This window comes from Phyllostomus hastatus, unplaced genomic scaffold, assembly GCF_019186645.2.
Source record: "Phyllostomus hastatus isolate PE091 unplaced genomic scaffold, TTU_PhHast_1.1 phas_scaffold_46, whole genome shotgun sequence".
Lineage (NCBI taxonomy): Eukaryota > Metazoa > Chordata > Mammalia > Chiroptera > Phyllostomidae > Phyllostomus > Phyllostomus hastatus.
The window spans coordinates 15,140,384-15,165,640 of NW_025334032.1; the positions used below are offsets into that span (position 1 = coordinate 15,140,384).

At 37.7% G+C, this 25,257-nt stretch overlaps 1 protein-coding gene across 3 annotated transcripts in view; it reads left to right on the forward strand.

Moving 5' to 3' along the window:
• The window catches only part of MYO16 (myosin XVI), a 627,599-nt gene that overhangs the window by 432,597 nt on the left and 169,745 nt on the right, over positions 1-25,257 (forward strand). For all 3 annotated transcript variants that reach the window (XM_045821913.1, XM_045821912.1, XM_045821911.1), the window contains exon 24: positions 20,717-20,792. In XM_045821913.1, coding sequence (XP_045677869.1) covers positions 20,717-20,792 — 76 coding nt within the window. The remainder of the gene's footprint in view (positions 1-20,716; positions 20,793-25,257) is intronic.

Genomic DNA, 25,257 nt, shown 5'->3' on the forward strand with positions numbered 1-25,257 from the left:
TCCTTAGGCAAGAGTCCTATCAGACTTCTCCAAGCTTATCCCTATCTTTTTTCATGACTCATCTGTTACAACTGCCCTATACAAAACCTCTGTTTATGTTTTTAATCCACCTGCTGTTTTTCTGCATCCCCACCACTTCCACTTAAACTCCCTCACACTCAAACTTGAAACAGTCTTCTTTTCTTCCTCATAATGTCAAATTGTATCCATATTTTAATACTTAAAACCATGTCTCACTTATCTTCAGTCCAGCTCCCATCTATAGTTAATGTCTTCTACTTTTAAATTTGCAGCCCTCAGATATTTTCCCCCGTTTGGCACTTGTACAAATGATATTTTAGAGGGTGAAGTCTCTACTCACTCTCTCATACTCAAGTGTATTACAGTTCATTTCAACCAGGGTTAATTGAATCTCTACTATACACTGAACCCAGAGCATCAGAGAATCAAAGCTAAGTAAAACTTATGGCTTGCCTACAAATATCTCATGGTCAAACAAGGAAAAAATAAGTTATCAAATAATTATGATATAATTTATTTATAAGAGTAATATTAACAAAGTTCTATAGTACCACAGAGAAGGAAGCAATTATTTGGATTCAAAAAATGTATAGAAATATTTTCTAGAGGAGATGAAATGTAACTGAGGCCTTCAGGGATAAGTTAGAACTTACTAAGAATTAAAGGGACATTCCAGTAAAGACATGGACTTTTACAAGGGAATGACATGTGTAACTCTCAGGATTCAGTTGTATAGTACAGACTCCATTCTTGCTGTTCAAGCAGGATATAACTTTAGTATAATAAAATAATTACTAGGAGATTCTCAGTTGATCTTTCAGAAATGACCTTAATTAAAACCACACCACTTGACAAGGCTACCAACATAATTATGACCTCTACCTTGATGAGGGAGCTTCCAGCCCCATGGAGAAGCTGCTGTTACAGGTACTGACCCTTTTTTAGTGCTGCCAACTACACCAGGAAAATACTCATGCTCTGACCTCCACATGGAGGAGGTCAGTGGCTGGGCCTGGAGATCTCCACTGCCAGAGAAAAACAAAGCTTCATGGCAAACTTACTGTGTGCACCTCCATCTCTTCCATCTTCTAAATCATGTGCCATAGTGCAGGACTGGTGAAGCCACAGAACAGATTCTAGCTGCAAATGAGTCTGGGAAGGTTAACTTCCCTGCTTTTTTTTAAAAAAGATTTTATTCATTTGTTTTTAAAGAGAAGGGAAGGGAGGGAGAAAGAAAGGGAGAGCAACACTGATGTGCCACAGAAACATCAATTGGCTGCCTCTCAGAGGCCCCCAACTGGGGGTCCTGGTCTGCAACCCCTGACCACAGATCAAACCAGCAACCTTTCGATTGGCGAGATAATGGCCAATCCTGCTTCTGGGCAACTTTCTTAGTCAGGGCAACTTTCCTGCTTTTTGATATCTGCAGTACAGGAAAGTGACTAGGATAAAGGCTGTGTACCATTCTGCTATATCCACCCACATTGTAGTTGGGAAATGGAACAAGAAATTTAGTTGTATACCAAGCATGGTAAGAGAAAAATCTAAAAATACTATTTTGGCCAAGTCAGGAATAAATATGTATTATGAGGGGGGACCCAAAAATGGAATTAATTTATAAAAAATTGTGTATTTATTCTTACATATTTAGATTTTAGTCACTTTCTCCATTTGATGCAATATACCTATTGAGAAGTTTTTTCCACTGCTCAAAACAGTTTTAGAATTCTATGATTTTGATGTCTTTTAGTGCTTCTGCTGTTTTTTGTTTCACTTCTTCTACATTGGCAACACATTCCCGTTTGACTTTTTTCACGTAGGGAAACAAAAATGTCTCTCAGGGTGAGTGAGATTGGGTGAATAGGGAGGGTGGGGAACAGAGGTAATGTCATTCTTTGGTCAAAACTGCTGAACACTCAGTGTGGTGTGGGCAGGTGCTCTTGTAAATCAATCACCCATCATGAAATGGGCAAATGCATTGAAAGAGTCTTCAAGCAAATTCACTGAAGCTGAACCAGCCTCTCACAACAATGCTAGCTGGTACACTGATACAGATGGGTTCCTAGAACACTTACCTAGTAGGAGAAGCCTTTACTACAAGGTGCCTGCCTTCTAGAAGGTAATTCCAGTTTTGGGAGGTTTCCCCCTTATACCACTCAGAACTTTGTCCTTTTGACAGTGTTAATTCATCAGATGTTTTCAGACAAAGTTGGAGATAAAGTAAGAAAAAAATGATATAAGATGGATTGAGAAAAAAAGGAAAGGGTGCTATGGAAACACTCAGGCAAGAACTGCCTGTGAGCACTGGCCATGTCACTCAAAGGAGGCATTCATAAGTAAAGGACTGGGGACACAGATTGACCAATGTGCAGAGCAAGGGAGATATAGCTTGAAATAGTACTGAAGCTTCTCACCTCCTGGTTGGTTATACTATGCAAACCAAGAGAAGAAATCCTGGAGAATGAGGCAGTTTAACAGGAAAGATATTCAGTTTTAGATGTTTGGATTTGAGGTTTTAATGGAAATCCCAGTAGGATGCTGAAAATACTTGATGCTCGAAATGAAAGAGGTTGGTTGTTTTGAGCAATGCAGCCATATTTTTGGAAATGTGTATCTTGATCATTTTACTCAGAAAGAACATGGAAGGGATAGAGAAAAGAAGATAGTAGGAAAGGGAAGGATTAAAGTAACCTAGAGAAAGGAAGGAGAAGTCAACAGGAAGTGCACCCCGATGCAACAGTTAGGCCAAAGAACACTTTTGTGAGAAGTTACAGTAGAATGGTACCCTGTAATGGCTTGAGTAGTTAATGGATGTGGAGAAGAAGTCAGTGTGAGATTTTATACATAACAGTTAAGAACTTCTTCAGAGTTATTTCTTTTATATATGAGGGGTGTGTGTGTGTGTGTTTTACATGCTCTAGTCTTCAGCTCCTGATGACTCTATGAATGAGTGATGTCCCTCCTGTCCTATCCTCAATAATCATGCTCAGCTCCTGCAGACCCATGCCTATGGCTTCTTTCATAGAATCAATCTATTTTTTACTTGGTCTTTCTCTTTTTCTTCTGCCTTATATTTTTCCCAGCATTATTGTCTCTTCCAAAAAACTCTGCCTCCTCATGATGTGCCTGGAGTAGGACAACTTCAATTTTGTCATTTTTGCATCCAGTGATGTTTTAGGGTTAATTAGCTCTAGGACCCACTTATTCAATTCCCTTTCCAGGGTATCTGCAGAGTTTTCCTCTAACACTAGGAATCATTTTTATTCTTATTGCTTTCTTTACTTACTGTCCGACTTTCAGTTTGTACTTAGTAATTGGGCACACAAGGGTGAGGATGATCTTAGTGTTGCTCTCTGGTGACACATCTTTGTTCTTGGCAGTCTTTCCTAAGACTAACCCTTGTCCCACTTACCCTTATATATTTTTTATAATTACAGCAATCTTTTAGCCCTCTATTCAGATCTTTTAATCTATATTTTATTTATATAAAATATTTATTGAATTTATAGGATTAGTTGAAAAGTTATCATATGGTATAACTAATGATTTTGAAAAAATATTTTTCTGTAAGTTTCATGGTATCTATCTTAAGTCAGTATATGCCTGATCTGCCTTGTAAACCCATTTGTGTTATGTCTTGTAGATGTATTCAATAAAGGCTAATTGTGTTAAATTGAATGGGACCCAGCTTTGGAATAATATTTTATTTAGTTATTTTGTTTGCTTTTACAAATTACTCTAAAAGCACCTAATGAAATTTTAATTTTAATTGTTTTAAGCAAATTTTTGGAAAAAACTAAATAGTTTTAACGAATATATTTGTTTTACTGAATTCTAATAGCAATAAAACATAGTAAAGGAAAACATTTGGTTAGTTGCCATCAAAACCAAAGCTCCATGGAATCATGAATTTTCCTGTAAAAGCACCTTTATATTTTAAGCAGTATTTTTCATCATTGGAGTCAGTTTTGTGGTTTTATAAAAAGTCTTCCCATCCTGGCTGGTGTAGCCCAGTGGATTGAGCATTGCTCTGCAAACCAAAGGGTCACTGGTTCAATTCCCAGTCAGGGCACATGCCTGGGTTGTAGGCCAGATCCCCAGTAGGGGACATGTCAGAGGCAACTACACATTGTTGTTTCTCTCCCTCTTTTTCTCCTTCCCTTCCATTCTCTCTAAAAATAAATAAATAAAATCTTTTAAAAAATATTCTATTTTACACAGATGTACTAATGAGTCTTAGCCCAAGGACTCCCTAAAGACTCATTCATATGTTACAATATAGATTATATGTAATTTGTGACAATATGGCAAGCCATATGCCATTCTAATCATCTGAGGTACCTACATTTACTTACATTTTTAGCTATTTCATTTTCAAAAAAAGCAACACATTCTGCATTATAGATATCAAGAGATGTAGCAAAGAGCTAACTTGTTTAAAATTAGCATGCAGAGTCTGTTTTGGACAGTAGGATGAGCATTCCTCAATAGCTCTTTGATGATGAAGTTGAACCCAAAGGAGAGCTCCATGGCTCTGGGGCCCTTGGCTTGGTTTGTAGCCTCTTCTTTGGCCAGAGAAATGAGCCAGAGAGTCTTTCTCATTACCACGTGTTCCTCCTTGATTGGTTTACCTGGTTTTGTTAGTGAAAACTCACTACATCTCCTCGGAATAATGATCATTATTGCTGGTGTTGATATTGACCTCCAGCTGCACCAGGATGCAGTGGCCTATGCTGTTCTGACTATGGGATCCTCTCATGCTTCTGATATTGTTTGGCACAGAGGCTCAGAGATTCATTTAGAAATGTTTAAGCAACATTGTTTGCATTATAGCAGAAGATCTTTCCTAAACACATTTGAATTTTTCATTACTCATAGGAGCATGGTGTATTTTCTAACCTCCATTACAGAAATATTTTAAAGTAAATGGGAAGAGACTGTACATGAAATATTAACAGCATTTCATTAATGAGCATGAATCTGAATTTTAAAAGGCTGTGAGTTGTGTTTGGTTGTTATTTGTTTTAGCAAATTTTAAATCATATAAGGGATTATCTGTTTTAGGAGTTTCTCTTAAACTTCTACTGGTGATTTAAATGATGGATAAGCATTAAATCCAGAAGTATGTCTAATTTTATTGGCTTTTAAAATTAAGAATCTCGAAGGAAAGAAGAATAATTATTTGGTAAAAGACATGGGCTCTTAGGAAAGTTTAATTTCCATTAAGGTGATTCTGAACTAACTCTAATGGGAAATAGTATTTTGAAGTTTCTAAATTTTAATGTGAGTAAAGGGAATAGATTGGGAGATAGCAAAGCAAACTGAAGTAATAAGAATTAAATTAATGAAAATATAGGTCAAAATTAAAAGTTATAAAATATATGACACTTACATATCTGACCCTTTTGTTTTCTGCTCATAAGGTCTTTGTCTGAAAGTTGTTTATTGTGATTTTACTTTTTTTTTAGTATGAAGTGATTAGTTCTGGATCTCATATAAATATCCCATTCTATGACTGGCCTTGATGGCTTATAAATCAAATTGGGGATACTGTTCTTACCTAAAATTATGTGTCTGTGTTTTACCTTCCTTCTTTCCCCAAAACTTAACTATTGTAGTGACTGGAATGGTGGCCACTCCAAAAAATATGTCTGTATGCTCATCCCTAAAACATGTGGATGGGATCTCATTTAGAAAAAGGGTCTTTGCATATGTAATTAAGTAAAGTATCCTGAGACAAGGAGATCATCCTGGATTATCTGGGTGAGCTCTAAATCCAATGACAAGTATCCTTATAAGAGTAAGGCAGCCCTGGCTGGCATAGCTCAGTGGATTGAGTGCAGACTGCGAACCAAAGCATCGCAGGTTCGATTCCCAGTCAGGGCACATGCCTGGGTTGCAGAACATGGCCCCCAGCAACCGCACATCGATGTTTCTCTCTCTCTCTCTTTCTCCCTCCCTTTCCTCTCTATAAATAAATAAATAAAATCTTTAAAAAAAAAGAGTAAGGCAAAGAGAGATTTGAGAGAGAAAAGGAGGCCATGTGGCCATAGAGGCAGAGATTGGAGTGATGTGTCCACAGGCCAAGAATGCCTGGAGCCACCAGAAGCTTGAAGAAACAAGGAAGGAGTGACCCTACAGTGTCTAAGAGAGCAGGGATGCCAGATTCAAAGTTCTGGCCTTCACAACTGTGGAATAATAAAATTTTGTTGCTTTGAGGCACCCAGTTCACGGTCATTTGTTACAGCAGCCCAGGAAACTAATATAGTGTTCATGGGTCCAGTGTTTACAAATTAAAAGAGAAGTGAGTAATTTTAATTTACAATATTGTAAAATTTCTTTGTCACATTTGATTCATTTGAAAGTGACCCCTAAATTCCTCCTCTATTTTTGCTCATATTTTTTCTTACCTGGAATGCCCTCTTTCTTTCAAAATTTCATTTATCTTTCCAAGTATCAAGTTCTTAGCCTAATCCAAATTTCATTGATCTCTGCCTTCCCTGATCAATAATGATGCCTGATGCTTTCATAGCATTCTTCAATTTACAAAGTGCTTCTGAGACATTTTTACCATGTTTGTAAATGTTACTATGTCAGTTTACCAGTTAAGTAAGCCTTGGTGAAGGTCAACGATTCACCGAAGATTAAACAGCTATGTATGAGTCTTCTTGGGGTGCCATGACAAAATCTCACAAGTGGGTGGCTTAAAACAGCAGAAACTTATTCTCTCACTATGCTGGAAGCCAGAGTTCAAAATCAAGTGTCATCAGATTTGTTTTTTTCTTCAGGCTCTGAGAGAAATCTGTTTTAAGCCTCTCCCTTGCTTCCAGTAGTTGCCAGCAATCAGCATTTCTTTGAATTCAACACAACACCTTCCATCTTCATATGATCTTCTCCCTATATGTGTCTCTGTGTGTCTTCTCTTTTCGAAGGATACCAGTCATTGGATTTAGGGCCTACTCTATCCAGTATAATCTTGTCTTAACTAATTATGTCTGAAAATACCTTATTTACAAATAAGCTTATGTTCTGTGGTTCTAGATGGACATGAATTTTGGGAGTCCACTATTCAACCCACTACAGCCTGATGGGTCACAATACCGTGTCTTATTTTCTCATGTCCCATATATTTTTCCCTCTCCATCATGGTGTATGGTGAAATTTTAAAGTGCTTATTGTCTATAGTCATAGAATCCATGTGGTGTAATGGAAAGATAGGATGCAATGGGACATGCTGTGGCTCCATTGCTATGTCTTTAAGTAGGACACTGATTTTCAGTTGATATACCCATGAAGTTTGTAATTAAAGAGAATATGGATGTGAACATCATAAACTTGTTCTGGAGGTTAAACGGTGAGCAAGCAATAAATGCAAGCATGATTATTTTGAGATGTTACATGAAATACATGTTGTGTTTCCCTAACAATAGCTTTTGATGCAGAAATACCACCACATTTAGCAAAAATTTGAACTCAGTCATAGATACTGAAGACCCAGAAATATTTTGGGGAGCTAATCAATTGGCTACATTGTCACATCATGATGTTAGGGACCCAATTGACTTACTCAAATTAAGTTAGTGGTAAAATGTCCTTGATTAGATAAAAAAAAGTATATTTGTTAATTTTTATATCTTATAAAATGCTCACATTGCATAAAGCAATGTTTTATAAGTTGTATTAGAATATTTATTTTTATTTATCACAATGTTGTTAATATCACTTCAGCAGATGATAGGGAAGATGTAACCACCACAGTTCTATTTTCTTGTTTTTCCTGTTACACTTGGAAAACTTCAGTGGAAGATAAAAACAAAAAATTGAGGTATCTCTCTAACTGTGGAAACTAGAATATTAAAAGAGAAAACATTTAGTTAAAAGTTTTAACTTATGGTAATGTGACATTCTGTTTTTCAATGAATATACAGGTTAATTTTGTGATGAGCAGTTTTACCTTGATTAAAGAGATTCTTATAAAAATTATGTTATCACTTAGCTTTATGACTAATATTTTAATTGAGTATAAAAGTATGTGAAACTTTAGTGCAGAATATAGAAGGTTCTTTTAATATTATTTGCCTTAAGAATATTAAAGCATTGTCTACAATTTATATACATATTTGGAGAGGTAATTTTATGACAGAATAGCCTCTTTATATAATGTACTGGTAGATGTGTCTTTCTGTGAGTGAATCTTGATTGCATACATCAGGATTTCTTTTCCATCTCCCTGAAGCACATTTCTGCAATACAGTTGTAATTCCTGATTATTATTGTTCATGTCACTGATTTCCACAGGTCTTTATGGGAACCACATTGCCAATAGAAGTGATGTGGTGAAAAGAATGATGTTACTGATTTGTGGCCAGTCTGTAAAATACCTGGCTTTTTTCCTTCTCCCTGAAAAGAGTTTACCTCTATTGTGTGATTTATGCTTTTACCCAGATCTCTGAGAAGTAGAGAGAGATCTTTATATCATTGATACTGCAGTAGATTCTAAGTGACACACTGGTGAAAGCCAACCTCTTTGTTTTTAGACATATTTATATAATATGTAGGCAAAGGACACCTTGACCTGTGTATTTTCCAATGCTACCTGTGTCAGAAATACCTTCTGTAGCTTGTCACTTGGACTTCACCACCCAGAGACATTTTTAGGAGACACAGTGGGCCCAAAAGGACTCTGAACATGAAGCTTTAAATCATAAAAAAAGGGAATCATAAATCAATAGGGAGGCTTTCGTTTATTCCTCTTCCTTTTCTTTAGGCAGAATATCCAGACATAACAATGAAATCTGTCTGGCCTAAGTCAAACTGATATTATTAAAGGTTATTTGACAAAGATATTTTGACTCATGCAGAAAGAGCTTAATTTACATCTGTATCTGTTCACCTCTTAGGCAGACCTTTAGAAAAATAAAAATTAACCAGTCCCCTGGTGCTGTGTTGCTTTTATCAATTTTACCTTTGGCACAATTTTTTGTAGGAGAGTTGATAAATGTTTCCTTACCCAGGGTTTGGTAAGGAAGAGAAAATGCAGGATCCCATTTAGGAACTCTGACTGTTTCTTCAAAGATTTAATAGCTTCTATTATCTTCATTGGCTGACAGAAAGTTGTAAGTAAGAAACTTTAGATTACCTAGTATATTGATATCTTATTGTTGATAGTATTTTTAATCTTTAAAGGGAAAAGTGAGGTATATTTATAAATTTCAGATGTGTCAGTTTTAAGGCAATGTTCATATTTGTATTCTAGATATCTAGGTAAAAACTCTTAGCAATAATACTATGTGTTCCTAATAACTTATTTATAAGACCAAATATTTTTTCCTTTTATTGATTTTAGAGAGAGGGAAGAGAGGGATAAAGAGAGGGATAGAAACATCAGTGTGAGAGAAAAACATCAATTGGTGGCCTGTGCCCTGATTGGGGACCAAACCCACAGCCCTGGCATGTGCCCTGACCGGGAATCAAACCTGTGACTTTTCATTTTGCAGGACGATGCCCAACCAACTAAGCCATACTGGCCAGAGCCCTAATAACTTATTTTAAAATTAGCATTTATCAGCCCTGGCTGGTGTGGCTCAGTGGATTGAGTGCCAGCCTGCAAACCAAAGGCTCGCTCATTTGATTCCCAGTCAGGGCACATGCCTGGGTTGCAGTCCAGATCCACAGTAGGGGATGCAGGAGAGGCAAGGACACATTGATATTTCTCGCCCTCTCTTTCTCCTTCCCTTCCCCTCTCTCTAAAAATAAGTAAATAAAATATTTTTTAAAATTAGTATTTATCAACTTAAAGTGAATCAGAAAGAAAGAAAGCAAAACTATTAGATAGACTCACTCAATGGAAAAGTAAAAAGTAGAATGCTCTGCTTATAAATATTGATGCTATAAAGAGATCAATTTACTTCTACACATGAAATGGAGACTCTTTTCAGCAAACCTCAGATACGGAGGTGAAACTAGACATGAAAAATTGTCAGGCTCATTTGTATTCACTGAAAATGATCTTCTATTCCTTTTGCTAAAATTCAATCCTTACATACACTCTGATGTGATATGTTGTGTTCTAGAGTGTATCTCCAAGTTTTGCATTTTTGTCACCTGTTAATCCCTACTACTTCTTTTTTCAGGATTATATTTTGCACCATGTAAATAACATGGTGGAGAGAGGGATTATGAAATTGATGTGAGCAAACTTCCATTTCATAAGTATTGGTGTTTCTCATGATAGTGTTTTATGCCTTAAGCTAAGAGTTTATTTACTGTCATGATTAGTTTTGTCTATGAGATAACTCCCAAATCTCCAATGTAACTATTTTTCCTGTGGGTTCTACACCTGCCTATCTACTTTTTAATATCTCTACTTGGGTAACATCTGAAATGCAACAAATCCAGAAACTAACTAAACTAAACTCCCTAGCCACCTCCCAAACTCTCTCCCTCTCAACTTACTTCAAAGTAAATAAATAAATAAAACTGATTTTCCATATATGTCCTACTTCACAACACATGGTAAAATCAGAAATCTAGTTAATTATCAATTATAAGCTACTTTCCTCCTATATATCTCTTGAATCCAAAAATACTCCTTCTTATGCCAATACCCTAGTTTGCATTGCCCTCCCAACCCTCCTAGCATACTTTAATAGTCTCCTAACACTAAATGTGTTAGTTTAACATAAATAGTAATTACCAATAAAAGAATGAATGGCCATTTTTACTTAAAGACATACTAACTGACTCTATTTCATTTATTGTCTTGCTTTTCTGATAACACTGTTTAAATTTTAATGTGATTAGCCCTGGCTGGTGTGCCTCAGTGGATTGAGTGCTGGCCTGCGGACCCAAGTGTCACTGGTTCGATTCCCTGTCAGGGCATATGACTGCTTTGAAGGCCAAGTCCCCAGTGGAGGGTGTGTGAGAGGCAACCACACATTGATGTTTCTCTCCCTCTCTTTCTCCCTCCCTTCCCCTCTCTCTAAAAATAAATAAATAAAATCTATTAAAAATAAAAATAAATAAATAAAATTTAATGTGATTATTCTGATTCACCTTGTTAATAATAGGCCTAAAGTAGTGGCAGTGATGACTGCCTTCTTAATTAGCTGTTCATTAACCATTCCTTTAAAGATTTTTACCTTTTAGCTTATCTTTCCTTGCTAGAAGAATCAACTTTGCTTTTTCCTTAAACAATCAGATTTTGCAGATCATTTTAACACTCCTGTTCTTCATGTACCTGGTAGCACAGGAAGAACAAGCACAACCTGAGGGATATGATCAAGATTCCATTTTATTTTTGTCTCACACTACTTTTTAAAATGTATTCAGTGAAGACAGTCCTTTTCTTATACCCAGATAAAAACTCAGGCAGCTTCAGTGATACTTCCTTGGTAATAGTGCTTTATTTGCTTTTATAGGCACTCACAGACTCAATTCAGTAATTAAGGAGTTCTAGTCCTATATAATAATCAGAACTATAAATGTAACCAAATGTTAAGGCCCCTCGTGTATCAACCCCAGAGGCCATACTATACAGTGGCCTAGGGCATCCTGAGTTCTTTCTTTTGTGCTGATGGGTCTCTTATTGTTATGGTATGATTTCACACATGTTACACCTTTTGATATTTAGGGCTAAATCTCACTTGGGTGCTTTCACATGTATTGCAACCCTCCTCCCCTGGGAACCTTCCATGCCCTTCCCATGACCTAGGTGATGCTGAGTCTCCTGGCTGGCAACTCCCCCCACAGCCATGGCTTCTTATGCTCATTCCACACCGATTCTCTTCCCTGGACTCCTCTATTCCCAGCCCCAGTGTGTCCTCTTGGGCAGGATGTAACATGGACTGAAAAACATAACCATGGCCTTTGTAGTTGATCAAAATCATAAGTTCTGTGCTCTCCACTTTAAAGAGCTGCCACAGCTCATCCCACTGCAGCAGGGGATGTTTCTTTTTTTATCCATTGCTATGCATTTTAGTTCTGATGTATGTCTTTTTCAATTGAATTTATTAGGGTGACATTGGTTAACAAAATTATATAGACCTCAGTTGTAAAATTCTATAATATATCATCTATATATTGTGTGTTCACCACCCGAAGTCAAGTCTCCATCATCGTTTATCCTCCCTTTACCTTCTTCTACCTTCCCCCACCCCCCACCCCATCCCCCTTCTCCCTGGTAATCACCATAGTGCTGTTTGTTTCTGTGAGGGTTTTTTTCTTAATCCTTTCACATTTTTTCACCTGGATTGCATTATGCTAAGTGAAATAAGCTAGTCAGAGAAAGACAAGTACCAAATAATTCCACTCATATGTGAAATCTAGTGAACAAAATAAACTAACAAACAAAATAGAAACAGACTCATAGAGAACAGGCTAACAGCTATCAGAGGGGTGAAGGTTTTGGGGGCTGGGTGAAAAAGATGCTGTGTCTAACCACCATTGTCCTGCCCATCCTGAACCTTTGTGTTTCTTAGTGGGGTCACACATGTCTGCATTGTCTGCCATGTCTTCTAACTAGTGGGACAATATCAAAGTGTAAGAAGGATGCCAGGGAGCCTCCTCCCTTTTTGGCTTAGAAAACTAGGGAAGAAATTGTGTAAAAGTACTTACGTCTATACTTGCATTCTACATAAAGCCGTCACTATTGTGTACTCAGATTGGTGTGAGAGCAATAGGCCAAGAGATGGAGACATAGAGAAATCAAATATGGTAGATAGATAGGTAGATAGATAAGTAGATAGATATGGATAGATACACACTTATAAATCAAATACCAATACTACCAAAAACACATGTAAGTACCCATGTTATAATGTAAGATATCCTGAAATGCCTAAATCATCACTGAAGGGAGTTTTATTAGGGGAACTAACTTTTGTTATGTCAACCACATGGCAATATAGATTTCCATACCAGGAATACATTGATTAGGTGATTGTAGAATTAACAATTTGGTTTGTCCCTAACATATTGTCTTATAAGGTATCGTATGCATGCTGTAGAAAACTATCTCATTCCAATGTGTTTTATCTGGAAACTGTGGATAATCTCTTAGCTACGTGACTGGATGAGAGAAGGAAAATTAAGTCATATGTAGTCTAAGTAGTGAATCTAAGTGATGCCACCAAAGGCCCTCCTAAGACTGTAACACTGTGGCTTTGCCACTTGAGTACTTGTGTTTTTGCTTCCAGATTCTGGTCTGAATGAAAGATTGAAGAGTTGCAATATTTATTATTCCAGACTGGAGTACAATGGTCTATTGTTTCCCTCTCTCCTTCTCTACACTGTAAGACTGTGCATCTTCTCAAATATGCTGAGGTCCATTCTGCTCTCTCCACACAATTCATTTATAGGCTTAGATGATATCTCCTTTCACACTCAGTCTTGCTAGAATGAATAGTTCTTATCACTTTGTCTGTCTTCATCCATCAGGCCTTCTATTCCCTGTGTCATTCTCTTTGCCTTATTTTATACCTACAAGAGCTTTGTTATCTTTCTTTAGGAGTTTTGAACAGTGATAAACATGGCATCTATCCCTGTCATTTTGGGAGCTGCTGAGCAGGTGGAAGTGCCTGAGCTGCCAGCACCAAGACAGGACTAGGTGGAAGAAGAAATTGGGAGTGGTGGAAGTTGGTGAGGAACTAGCCTGAAAAAGAAACTGTGCCAAATTTTCAGTAAGAAAGTTTACAGAGGCTAGGCTATACAGGAAAAGTCAGGGAGACAGAGAGGGTACCGTGAGGTGACCCAGAAATGTGTCTCTAGTGGAAGACGCCACCTCCTGTGAGGCTGGAGAGAGGAAGAGAAAAGACTACTCGTCTGGGAACTAAAGACAGCTGGTGGGAGCCAGAACCATGGTAGCCTGCCCCAGAAAAACTGGGCCATCAAGAGTGGGCTGTAGGATGAGAGTGGAGCCAGTGTTTATTGGGAAGGAAGGGAATTACCAAGATTTTTACCCTAGTCCTGCCCTTCAGTCTCCTGCCAGGGCCCCAGGGGCAGTCCTAGCTGTAAGGGAAGGTCAGAAACCACAAAGCAGACAAGGGCAGGGATTTATTAGGGAGCAAATGGCATATGTGGAAGGGAAAGCCATCACCAAGCACGATGTGTGATAGAGCCCAATTCTTTTGAAAGAATACTTAGACAAAAATAGGTTAGATATGTAGGTAGGTAAGGGGAGGGGGGGAGAGAGAGAGAGAGAGAGAGAGAGAGAGAGAGAGAGAGGGAGAGAGAGACGGAGGGAAGAAATATGAGGCTATCTTTGGGAAAAGGAATTAGGCGTAAATTTTATTTTATTATTTTTAATATTGTCCAAATTTTGTAAGTGCACATGCATTATATTTTATGAAATATTTCTAAAAGATCAGTGTTAGCCATTTTCTTTGATTTGTTTTCAAATGTAGTCAGTCTTCTAACCCTGATTCAATGAAGAGTTTATTTATTAACTTTTGCTATTAACCACATCAAAGGCAATTTGAAAATCTACATAGGTGGTATCTACTTATACCCCATTACTATGTACATATTGAGTCTGTTGAGTCTATAGTTAAATCTTTTAAAAATTTTTTTATTTTTAATTGTTCAAGTACAGTTTTCTGCCTTTTACTCCCATCCCAGCCCACCCCCCCATTGCTCCCCACCTCCCGCCCATTCTCATCCCTCCCTCCAGTTTTTGTCCATGTGTCCTTTATACTTTTTCCTGTAAACCCCTCCCCTTTTCCCCTGAAATTCCCTCCCCTCTCCCCTCTAGTCATTGTCAGCCCGTTCTCTATTTCAGTGTCTTTGGTTATATTTTTCTTGTTTGTTTGTTTTGTTGTTTAGGTTCCTGTTAAAGGTGAGATCATATGGTATTTGTCTTGTACCGCCTGGTTTGTTTCACTCAGCATAATGCTTTCCAGTTCCATCCATGCCATATACAGCCTGTTTTAATCCCTTAAAAATAGCTTCTTTTATTGATGGGCTATGCTAATCAAATCATTAACCCCAGTTCAATATTAAATTGAATAAATAAGAAACTGAAGTTCAGAGAAGCTGACTCCTCATGCTTTCATAGTTAGTTATTACAGCCCATGTGCCATAAGTCTTTTTTTTAGGCTGATAGGTGGAAGTGAGATCACAAACCCCTCTTCATAACCCTTGGTCCCCTGTCCTTTCTACTTTAGCACACTCGTATTCATTTCATTTTCCTCAAACTTCCAGCACCGTATATGACTTATTCAGGGTACCACAATAACAAGGTTGTTAAAAATACTGGTGTCTATTGCTGAGGTCTTAGATAAAAGTTATTTGAAAAATCTTTCTCCATAGCTTTTTACAAAATGCCAACTATCCTAAGAAAAAAATGTTTAGCCTGAGTGTAATTATACTGTAGTCCCATTTTAAACTTATCAGCCATTGAAAAATATGCCAATGTCTGCCCTAATAGTGGTCCCATATCTCAAATGCCCAGAAAACATTTATCCCCTGAAAACCCTGTCCCTGGGTTCCCTTATCTTCTGCCTCATAGGAGCATCACATAGGAGGACAGAATTCACAGAATTTCATGAATCACTAGTACCTGGAGCCGTGACTCTCAAACTTGAATGTGCCCTAGAATCAACTGAGGAACAAGATAAAACTGCAAGTTTCTTGTCTACATTCTTGTAAATGATGATTAAAGAGGTCTGGGCTAGGTTTAAAGAATGTGCATGTTTATTGAATACCAGAGGATGTCTTCCTATAGGTAATCTATGAAGTACCTTTTCAGAAACTCTGAAGGTATTATTAGCCACAGAATAGATGCTCAGTTTAGCACACATTCTGAAATCTCTCATTGACCTCCCAATGTGTAGCAGGCATGGGAACTGGGGCTGAGTCTGCAGACATCAGAAACACACTAAGCCCCAGCTCTGGCACACCACACCACCTTCTTTATCAAGGTCGAACAAGCCACCTGCTCTTGCCTGCAACTCATAGAATTCACATCAGTGATGGTGGCTGGAGCTGTTGCCGTGGAGCTCTCACACCTTAGGATTTCAGTTTCCTTGGTGATTAGCCAAGCATGAGCCTGACAGCCTTCACAGAGAAAGAAAATGCATGTGATTTGGCATTTCATAACTTTTCTTTGTGTACCCAGGAAAAAAAGGTATTTTGCAGAATTGTAATTCACAACCATGGTGAAAGTTTTATACTCCCTTTTTCATGTATAGCTAACTTAATTTATCTTTTAATTATATTTATTGCAGTACCAGAGTGTTACAGCAAGTACTTCCAAAAAAGCAGCACACTGCCAGGTTCCCTGGTTTACACTGCACCCCTCATTTGGCATCCACACAGAAGCATTTAGATGAATATTGCTCACTGCTGAAACATAAGCAAAATGCTAAACTTCCTTTGGAGTCATTTTATTGAACAGAATCTTTCCAAAGGAAATCTTTGAATACATGAAAATATTCTTAAAGACTTGTATTAGGCTGCATGCATATAAATTTCTCTATTACATGCATGAGGGACACTGTCATTTATAGCATGAACCCTATCTTCCAATCCTTAAAATGAAAAAAAAATGTGAAGACAGAGGGGAAAAGGAAAGAATTTAACTTGGTCTCTATCATTTGCAACTTTCATGGTTTTCTTGTCTCATCCCTCAAATAGCAAAACAGCAAGAAAAGGAAGAGTAGGGCTGTGAGCAAAGCAGTTGTGCTGAATGACCTAGAAATGCCTCTGCTTAAAACCTGCTTCCTGCTGGCTCAGCAGCTCCTGTTATGTCCCCCACACCCCGGAAACACTGCTGAGAGGACAGACCTTTATCTATTCTCATGACATCACAGACTCACCAAGATACAGGGGATTTTTAGGGTACATTGAGTTCTTCCTTGGTGGTTTCCCTTTCATAGAAATTTCTCTGTCCGTTCAGCTAAGCTTTGAGGTTCACTGCCCTTTGAAGTGCCCAGGAACCTGGTGGCCTTGTCCCACTGTTTTGTAGCTTCCATGGTTTCTCTTTTCTTTCCTCTTCTGCCTCCCAGAAGCCACTGGTCTCAGTAAGATCCAGATGTTAAGGCTGATGAATATCACATGCCTAGCTTTTCAGGGGGACTTGCTTTATTAGAAAAAAAATTTTCGTAAAGTAATGAATGAATTTTGACTGGAAAAATTACAAGTACAGGATGAGAGTCACCTTTTTGGATAAGCAGCCCATTTAGCCACCTCAGAATAGATAACATAGATGACTCCATGAATCTTTCTCAAGTCCATAATGTAAAAATATTCTGAGAAGTTCTGAGAAGACAATGTGGGAGAACATTAGAAGTAGGTATGAGGGATATTATTAGAAAACTACAGGTATTATGCAAAGCTAGATACTGACAAGCTTTTTCATTTATCTTTAAAATCACCTTGAGAAAGAGAGAGAGACATCTACATTACCTTCCATATTCTTTAGATGAGAAGTCATAAAGTATCAATATCTTGACCCAGGTTACCTTCCAGGCACTGGGGCTTGCTGGAGAGGTGGGCTGCCACGCAAGGCTGGTGCTCTTTCCACCACAGATTCATGCCTCCTGGAGAGTTGGGCCTTGGAAAAAAGACTTGGCATTTGCAGCTGGAAACACTGGAAGGAAATTTATTATATGGAAAGGCAGGAGTGTTGTTAAGAATTTTGGATCACAGTGGCAGAAAGTGAGCAGAAAAGCATGATAGGAAGCACCTGGAAATATGCCATATATCAAAGGATTTTATTAGGGGACATGGACATCTTTCTTAGATAGTGAGGATTTATCAGAAGTTTGACATGAACAACTGTTGAGTTAGATTTTTGGTTTTTTATTCCCAGAGCTGAACATACCATTGTCACTTCCCTCAAGGTATAAGTCCAGTTTGCTGAAGAAGTTAGGAATGGCCATCACAAAGCAGGGACAGAACAGAAGCAAAGGCAATCAAGGAATGTTATTTAGAGAAAATCAATCAGGTAGTCCAACTGCACATGTGTGTTTGAGTGTGCGTGTGTGTGTTCAATTCAGACTCATCACATTCCCATGAAAAAACTAGGATAGAATGAGCCATATAGAGGACAGCACTTCACTACAGGATCAGCTGTAGGACATTAAATGACTTGCCCAAGTCCACATAGGTTCAAAGTGGCTTAGGAGAATGTGTTCTGACTTCTCTTCCATGGTTTCACTGGGCACTGCTCTCCTAATGCAGGAAGGCACAGAGAAGAGGAATCTCTAGATTAAAGTTTCTCAACCCCAACACTATGAGCATTTAGGCCAGATAATTCCTCATTGTGGAGTTGTGTAGTACACTGTAGAATGGAGACTATGGTAGCATTTTTTATCCTCTCACTCCTTCCATTGTGACAAACACAAATGTTTTCAGAACTGACAAGTGTCCCCTGGAGTCACCATAGCCCCTGGCTGAGAAGCTCTACTCTAGATTGTATAAAAATTGCTCATATTCAACAATGTATGATATGTAACATAGTATATAGTTCACATTTTAATATTGATAAGCCATGTTCTGTCACAAGAGCAAACTGGGCAATTAGGTAGTGATTTAGGAGTATCTGAAAGTTGTTTAGTTTTTTGGCATTGCCTCAGCTCAACCAGTCTTGTGGTCCAAATTCATAGTGGAAAAATATGAGAAACTTCAGGACATCTTGGAGATTTCTCTGCCATTTAAGTTCTAACAACAAAGAATGAAGACTTGGGAAGGCTTTTTGTAAGGATGGCATGGTGAGGCACTAGACTTTGAAAGCCACTTAGGAAGCAAGCTCATTAGGGGTTATTTGGCCTTTTTCTGTGTTCCTCTCATTAGACACATAGCCTCTTTCTCATGGGTTCCTTTTCTGTTTAGTCCCCTATTGCTGCCAATGAGACAGTCCTCTTGGGGCTATCTAGTTAAATTTCCAAAAGGACTGGGCTGATTATTGCCGTTATTGGTCTTATGACCCATACTCCCTCATGGGTGATGCAGCATGAAGAGGGGTCATTCACTGGGAGGCTGCCTCCCTTGGTTCAGTCCTGACCCACCTAGGGCAAAGGACAACCCATGACACCTGACCATAGTGCCACACCTCAACATGTTTTCACAAGAAGCAGATGCAGCTATTGAAATGGACAAATCTTATGGCTGATCTGACTTCTTGAGACTACATTAGAGTTCACACTTAGTTGAGACTGGGAGAGGCAATAAAACCAAGTCTTTTTTTTTCTTACTTCTTAAAAATTTATTGTGTACAGTTACAGTTGTCCTACCTTTTTCCCCATTGCACATCCTTACGCCGTCCCTCCACTCCCACAGCCAATCTCTCCCATGGTCCATGCCTATGAGTCCTCTATTCATGCTCCTTTGTTTTCTCCTTCACCTTCTTCCCCCCATTTTCTCCCTCCCCCCTCCCCTCTGGTCACTGTCAGTTTGTTCTTTATTTCCAAGTCTCTGGTTCTATTTTGCTCATTTGCTTGTTTTGTTGATTAGGTCCCACTTATAAATGAGATCATATGGTATTTATCTTGCACCACCTGGCTCATTTTACTTAACATAATGCTCTCTAGTTCCATCCATGCTGTCATGAAGGGTAGGAGTCCCTTCCTTCTTTCTGCTGTGTAGTATTCCATTGTGTAAACGTGCCAGTTTTTTGATCCACTCATTTACTGATGGGCACTTAGGCTGTTTTCAGCATTTGGCTATTGTAAATAATGCTGCTATGTCTCTTTTCAAAGACCAAGTCTCCCAGGCCAGAGTGGAACATCAATAAAAGCAGACAATGAAGTCATTTAAGCATATTTATAAGTAAACTGTCCTTAGATAATCCAGAATTTACTTTTTCATATGTTTTCTTCATCTTAAAGGTTTCAGATTAATGGTTTAAATACAAAAGGACCTTTTAATAAAGAGACTGTTGAATTCATTAAACTGATATCACATTTTCTTTTCAAAGTGTCACAGAGTCTTTCTATTTGGTTTAGTGAGTTTTCTGCATAGGTTAGAGTTTTTAAGAATAAAGGGGACTACGTGAATGTGAGTCACCACCACATTCTTTTAAAATCAAAATCAGAGGAGGGCTTTGCAAATTAGAATGGGAGAGGTATCCCTTGTTTAATGTGCAAAATGACAGCACATGGGTGAGTGCTTTGAACCTACATATAACATGAACTCTAAGACCTGAAGATGCTTTTTAATGAATAATTTAAAACTTCCCCTGTGTCAAGTTATTCTCTTTTTTTTTAAGATTTTATTTATTTATTTTTTTTTAGAGAGGGAAGGGAGGGAGATACAGAGAGAGAGAGAGAGAGAGAGAGAGAGAGAGAGAGAGGGAGAGAGAGAGACATCAATGTCTCTCTCCCAGCCAGGGTACATCAGGAATGTACCCTGGCTGGGAATCGAACCTGGGACACTTTGCTTCCCAGCCCCCACTCAATCCACTGAGCTACGCCAGCCAGGTCAAGTTATTCTTTAAAGCAGTATTCTCCAACCTTTTTGGCACCAGAGACTGGTTTCCTGGAAGACAGTTTTTTTCAGGGACTGGGGAGGTGAGTGATGGTTTCAGAATGATTCAAGTGCATTTTATTCAAGCTCACCTGCTGTGCAGCCTGGTTCCTAACAGGCCCAGACTGGTACCGGTCCATGGCCCCCAAGATTGGGGCCCCCTGCTGTAAAGGAAATTGCTTTTGTGGTCATGTTTCATCATTAGTAATTATGCTATTTTCTTTTATCATAGGTAATGTATGAAATTGTTGGAGCAGTTGAAAAAAATAAAGACTCCCTTTCACAAAATCTTCTATTTGTGATGAAAAGTAAGTTTTTTCCCTCCTACAGTGAAAATACCACACATTTCTTATTTCTCTGAACATTGTCCTATAAAATATGCCACCAGCTAAAGGATAATTGGAATTCTTTTACATTCTAATGCTCAGAATAATAAAGAGTGAATCTTTTCACACTATACATTGGTTACAATTTAATTTGGAGTCTAGTAGAAACCATAATTTAACTAAGCTTTTAGCAGATAGAAATTTAAAGCACCTTTAACACTCTAGTTTATGAATATAAAAAAGCTCTGCTGTGAAGACTAATGAAGATGAACATGGTTTCCACAGTTATTTTGCCACAGCAGGGTGAATTCTGTTACTTAAGATGACTCTGGAACACACCTAAGGGGTAGTTTATTCTTACATATTTCACATAAAGAACTAATGCTCACAAAGTACAATAGAAGGAGTGTATAAATTTATATGTATGCATATACAGTCATATATGCATATTGCAATATAAATTTATAGGTTTCATCTACTTCATGAACCTTAGTACTTCATATATATGTATGTATATATATATCTATAATTCTATACAATTAATAATACTATATACTACATTTATATATTATAATTATATGTATGTCAATATAGAATTGCCTCTTTCAATAATTATTTTCTTAATAGCAGTTCTGCAGTGATTCACATTTTCCTAATAACACTTTCAATGAGTTAAAACATATCTTTTGTGCTTGAAGTTGCTTTGAGTGAGATAGAGTCATTTATCTTTCCTGGGGAAAGAAGCATACGATAGTCTCTCATGAAACAGGTGGAAGCCTTTGAGCTGGAAGTAAGACATCCATATCACTTCTGATTTGAGGAACATATTTATCTTAAAACAAAGATCGCACTTGCAATATATTTCTATTGTTTATTTGTTTATTTTACTGGTTTTATCTGAATGACATTGATTAATAATATTACATAGGTTTCATGTGTACAGTTTTATGATGCATCATCTGTACATTGTATTGTGTGTTCACCACCCCAAGTGCAATACATTGTTTTTCATGGAGAATTACTCTTCTTTTTTTTTCTTTTTTTCTTTTATTTATTTATTTATTATTATTTTTTAATCATTGTTCAAATACAGCTTTCTCCTTTTTACTCCCAATCTAGTCCCCCCTCCCACCCCTCCCCACTTCCCTCCCATTACCACCCTCTCCTTAGTTTATGACCATGTGTCCTTTAAGTTTGTTCCTGTGAACCCTTCCCACTGTCCCCTTAAATTCCCTCTACTCTCTTCTGTGGGCACTGTCAGTCTGGCCTCTATTTCAGTGTCTTTGGTTACATTTTGTTTGTTTCTTTGTTTTGTTATTTAGGTTCCTGTTAAAGGTGAGATCATATGGTATTTGTCTTTCACTGCCTGGCTTGTTTCGCTTAGCATAATGTTTTCCAGCTCCATCCATGCTGTTGCAAAGGGTAGGAGCTCCTTCTTTCTTTCTGCTGCATAGAATTCCATTGTGTAAATGTACCATAGTTTTTTGATCCATTCATTTACTGATGGGCATCTTGGTTGCTTCCAGCATCTAGCTATTGTAAATTGTGCTGCTATGAACATTGGGATGCATAGGTTCTTTTGAATTGGTGTTTTAGTGTTCTTAGGATAGAGTCCCAGCAGTGGAATTGCAGGGTCAAAAGGCAGATCCATTTTGAGTTTTCTGAGGAAGTTCCATACTGCTTTCCATAGTGGTTGTACCAGTCTGCAATCCCACCAGCAATGCACTAGGGATCCCTTTTCTCCACAACCTCTCCAACACTTGTTGTTTGTTGCTTTGTTTATGATGGCCATTCTGACTGGTGTGAAGTGGTATCTCATTGGGGTTTTAATTTGCATCTCTCTGATAGCTAGCGATATTGAACATCGTGTCATGTGTCTTTGGATTTTCTGTATGTCCTCCTTGGAGAAGTATCTGTTCAAGTCCTTTGCCCTCTTTTTAATTGGATTCCTTGTCTTCTTAGAGTACAGTCTTGTAAGTTCTTTATATATTTTGGAGATTAAACCCTTGTCTGAGGTATCATTGCCAATATGTTTTCCCATACAGTTGTTTCTCTTTTAATTTTGATACTGTTTTCTTTAGCTGTGCAGAAGCTTTTAATTTCGATGAGGTCCCATTTGTTTATTCTTTCCTTTATGTCCCTTGCTCTAGGGGACAAGTCAGTAAAAAAGTTTCTGCATGAAATATCTGAGATTTTCCTACCTACGTTCTCCTCTAGGACTTTAATGATGTCACGGCTTATATTTAAGTCTTTTATCCACCTTGAATTTATTTTTGTATATGGTGTAAGTTGGTGCTCAAGTTTCATTTTTTTGCACGTGGCTGTCCAGTTCTCCCAACACCATTTGTTGAAGAGGCTATTTTTACTCCATTTTATGTTGCTGCCTCCTTTGTCAAATATTAATTGACCATAGAGACTTGGGTTTATTTCTGGGCTCTCTGTTCTGTTCCATTGGTCTATGTGCCTGTTTTTATGCCAGTACCAGGCTGTTTTGATTACAGTGGCCTTGTAGTATAGTTTAGTGTCAGGTATTGTGATCCCTCCTACTTTACTCTTCTTTCTCAAAATTGCAGCAGCTATTCGGGTCATTTATAATTCCATATAAATTTTTGAAGTGTTTGTTCTATGTCTGTGAAATATGCCATTGGTACTTTAATAGGAATTGCATTGAATGTGTAAATTGCTTTGGGTAGTATGGACATTTTGATGATATTAATTCTTCCAATCCATGAACACGGTATATGTTTCCATTTGTTTGTGTCTTCCTTGATTTCTTTCCTGAGTGTTATATAGTTTTCTGAATACAGGTCTTTTACCTCTTTGGTTAGGTTTATTCCTAGGTATTTTATTTTTCTTTTTGCTATTTCAAATGGAATTTTTTTCCTTGATCTCTGCTTCTGCTGTTTCATTGTTGGTGTACAGAAATACCTTTGATTTCTGGATATTGACTTTGTATCCCGCTGTTTTGCCAAATTCATTTATTAGGTCAAGCAGTTTTTTGGTAGAGTCTATAGGATTTTCTATGTATACTATCATGTCATCTGCAAACAGTGACAGTTTTGTTTCCTTCTTTCCGATTTGGATGCCTTTTATTTCTTTTTCTTGTCTGATTGCTGTGGCTAAAACTTCCAGTACTATATTGAACAGAAGTGGTGAAAGTGGACGACCTTGTCTTGTTCCTGATCTTAGTGGAAAAGATTTTAATTTTTGCCCATTGATTATGATGTTGGCTGTAGGTCTCTCATATATGGCCTTTATTATGTTGAGGAATGCTCCCTCTATTCCCACTTTGCCGAGTGTTTTTATCATGAATGGGTGCCGTACCTTGTCAAATGCTTTTTCTGCATCAATTGATATAATCATGTGGTTTTTGTCTTTGCCTTTGTTTATGTGATGTATTACATTTACTGACTTGCGAATATTGAACCATCCTTGCATCCCTGGAATGAATCCCACTTGATCATGGTGTATGATCTTTTTAATGTATTGTTGGATGCGGTTTGCCAGTATTTTGTTGAGGATTTTAGCGTCAATGTTCATCAGTGATATTGGCCTGAAGTTTTCTTTCTTTGTTGTGTCTTTATCTGGTTTTGGAATTAGGATGATGTTAGCCTCATAAAAAGAATTTGGGAGACTCCCATCTTTTTGGATTTTTTGGAATAGTCTGTGAAGGATAGGGGTTAGCTCTTCCTTAAATGCTTTGTAGAATTCTCCTGTGAAACCATCTGGTCAGGGCTTCTGTGTGTGGGGAGTTTTTTGATTACTGCTTCAGTTTCTTTTGTTGTTATTGGTCTGTTCAGGCTTTCTGCTTCTTTTTCATTGAGTTTCAGAAGATTGTATTTTTCTAGAAATTTGTCCATTTCACCTAGGTTTTCAAATTTCTTGGCATAGTTCTTTGTAGTAATTTCTTACAATCCTTTGTATTTCTGTGGTATCTGTTGTATTCTCTCCTCTTTCATTTCTGATTGTGTTTATTTGTGTCTTCTCTCTTTTTTTCTTGATGAGTCTGCTTAAAGGCTTGTCGATTTTGTTTATAATTTTAAAGAACCAGCTCTTGGATTCATGGATCCTTAGAATTGTGCTTTTAGTTTCTGTGTCATTTAATTCTGCTCTGATCTTGGTTATTTCCTTCCTTCTGCTTGCTCTGGGCTGCCCTTGTTGTTGTTCCTCGAGTTCTTGTAGACGTAGGGCTAGGTTGTTTGTTTGGAATGTTTCTAACCTTTTTAGGTGGGCCTGTATAGCTATGAACTTCCCTCTCAGGACTGCCTTGGCTGTGTCCCATAAGTTTTGGGTTGTTGTGAGTTCGTTTTCATTTGTTTCCAGAAACCTTTTGATTTCTTCCCTAATATCATTCTTGACCCATTCATTGTTTAATAGCATGCTATTTAATCTCCATGATTTTGAGTGTTTTGGATTTTTTTCCTTCGGGTTGGTTTCTAGGTTTAGT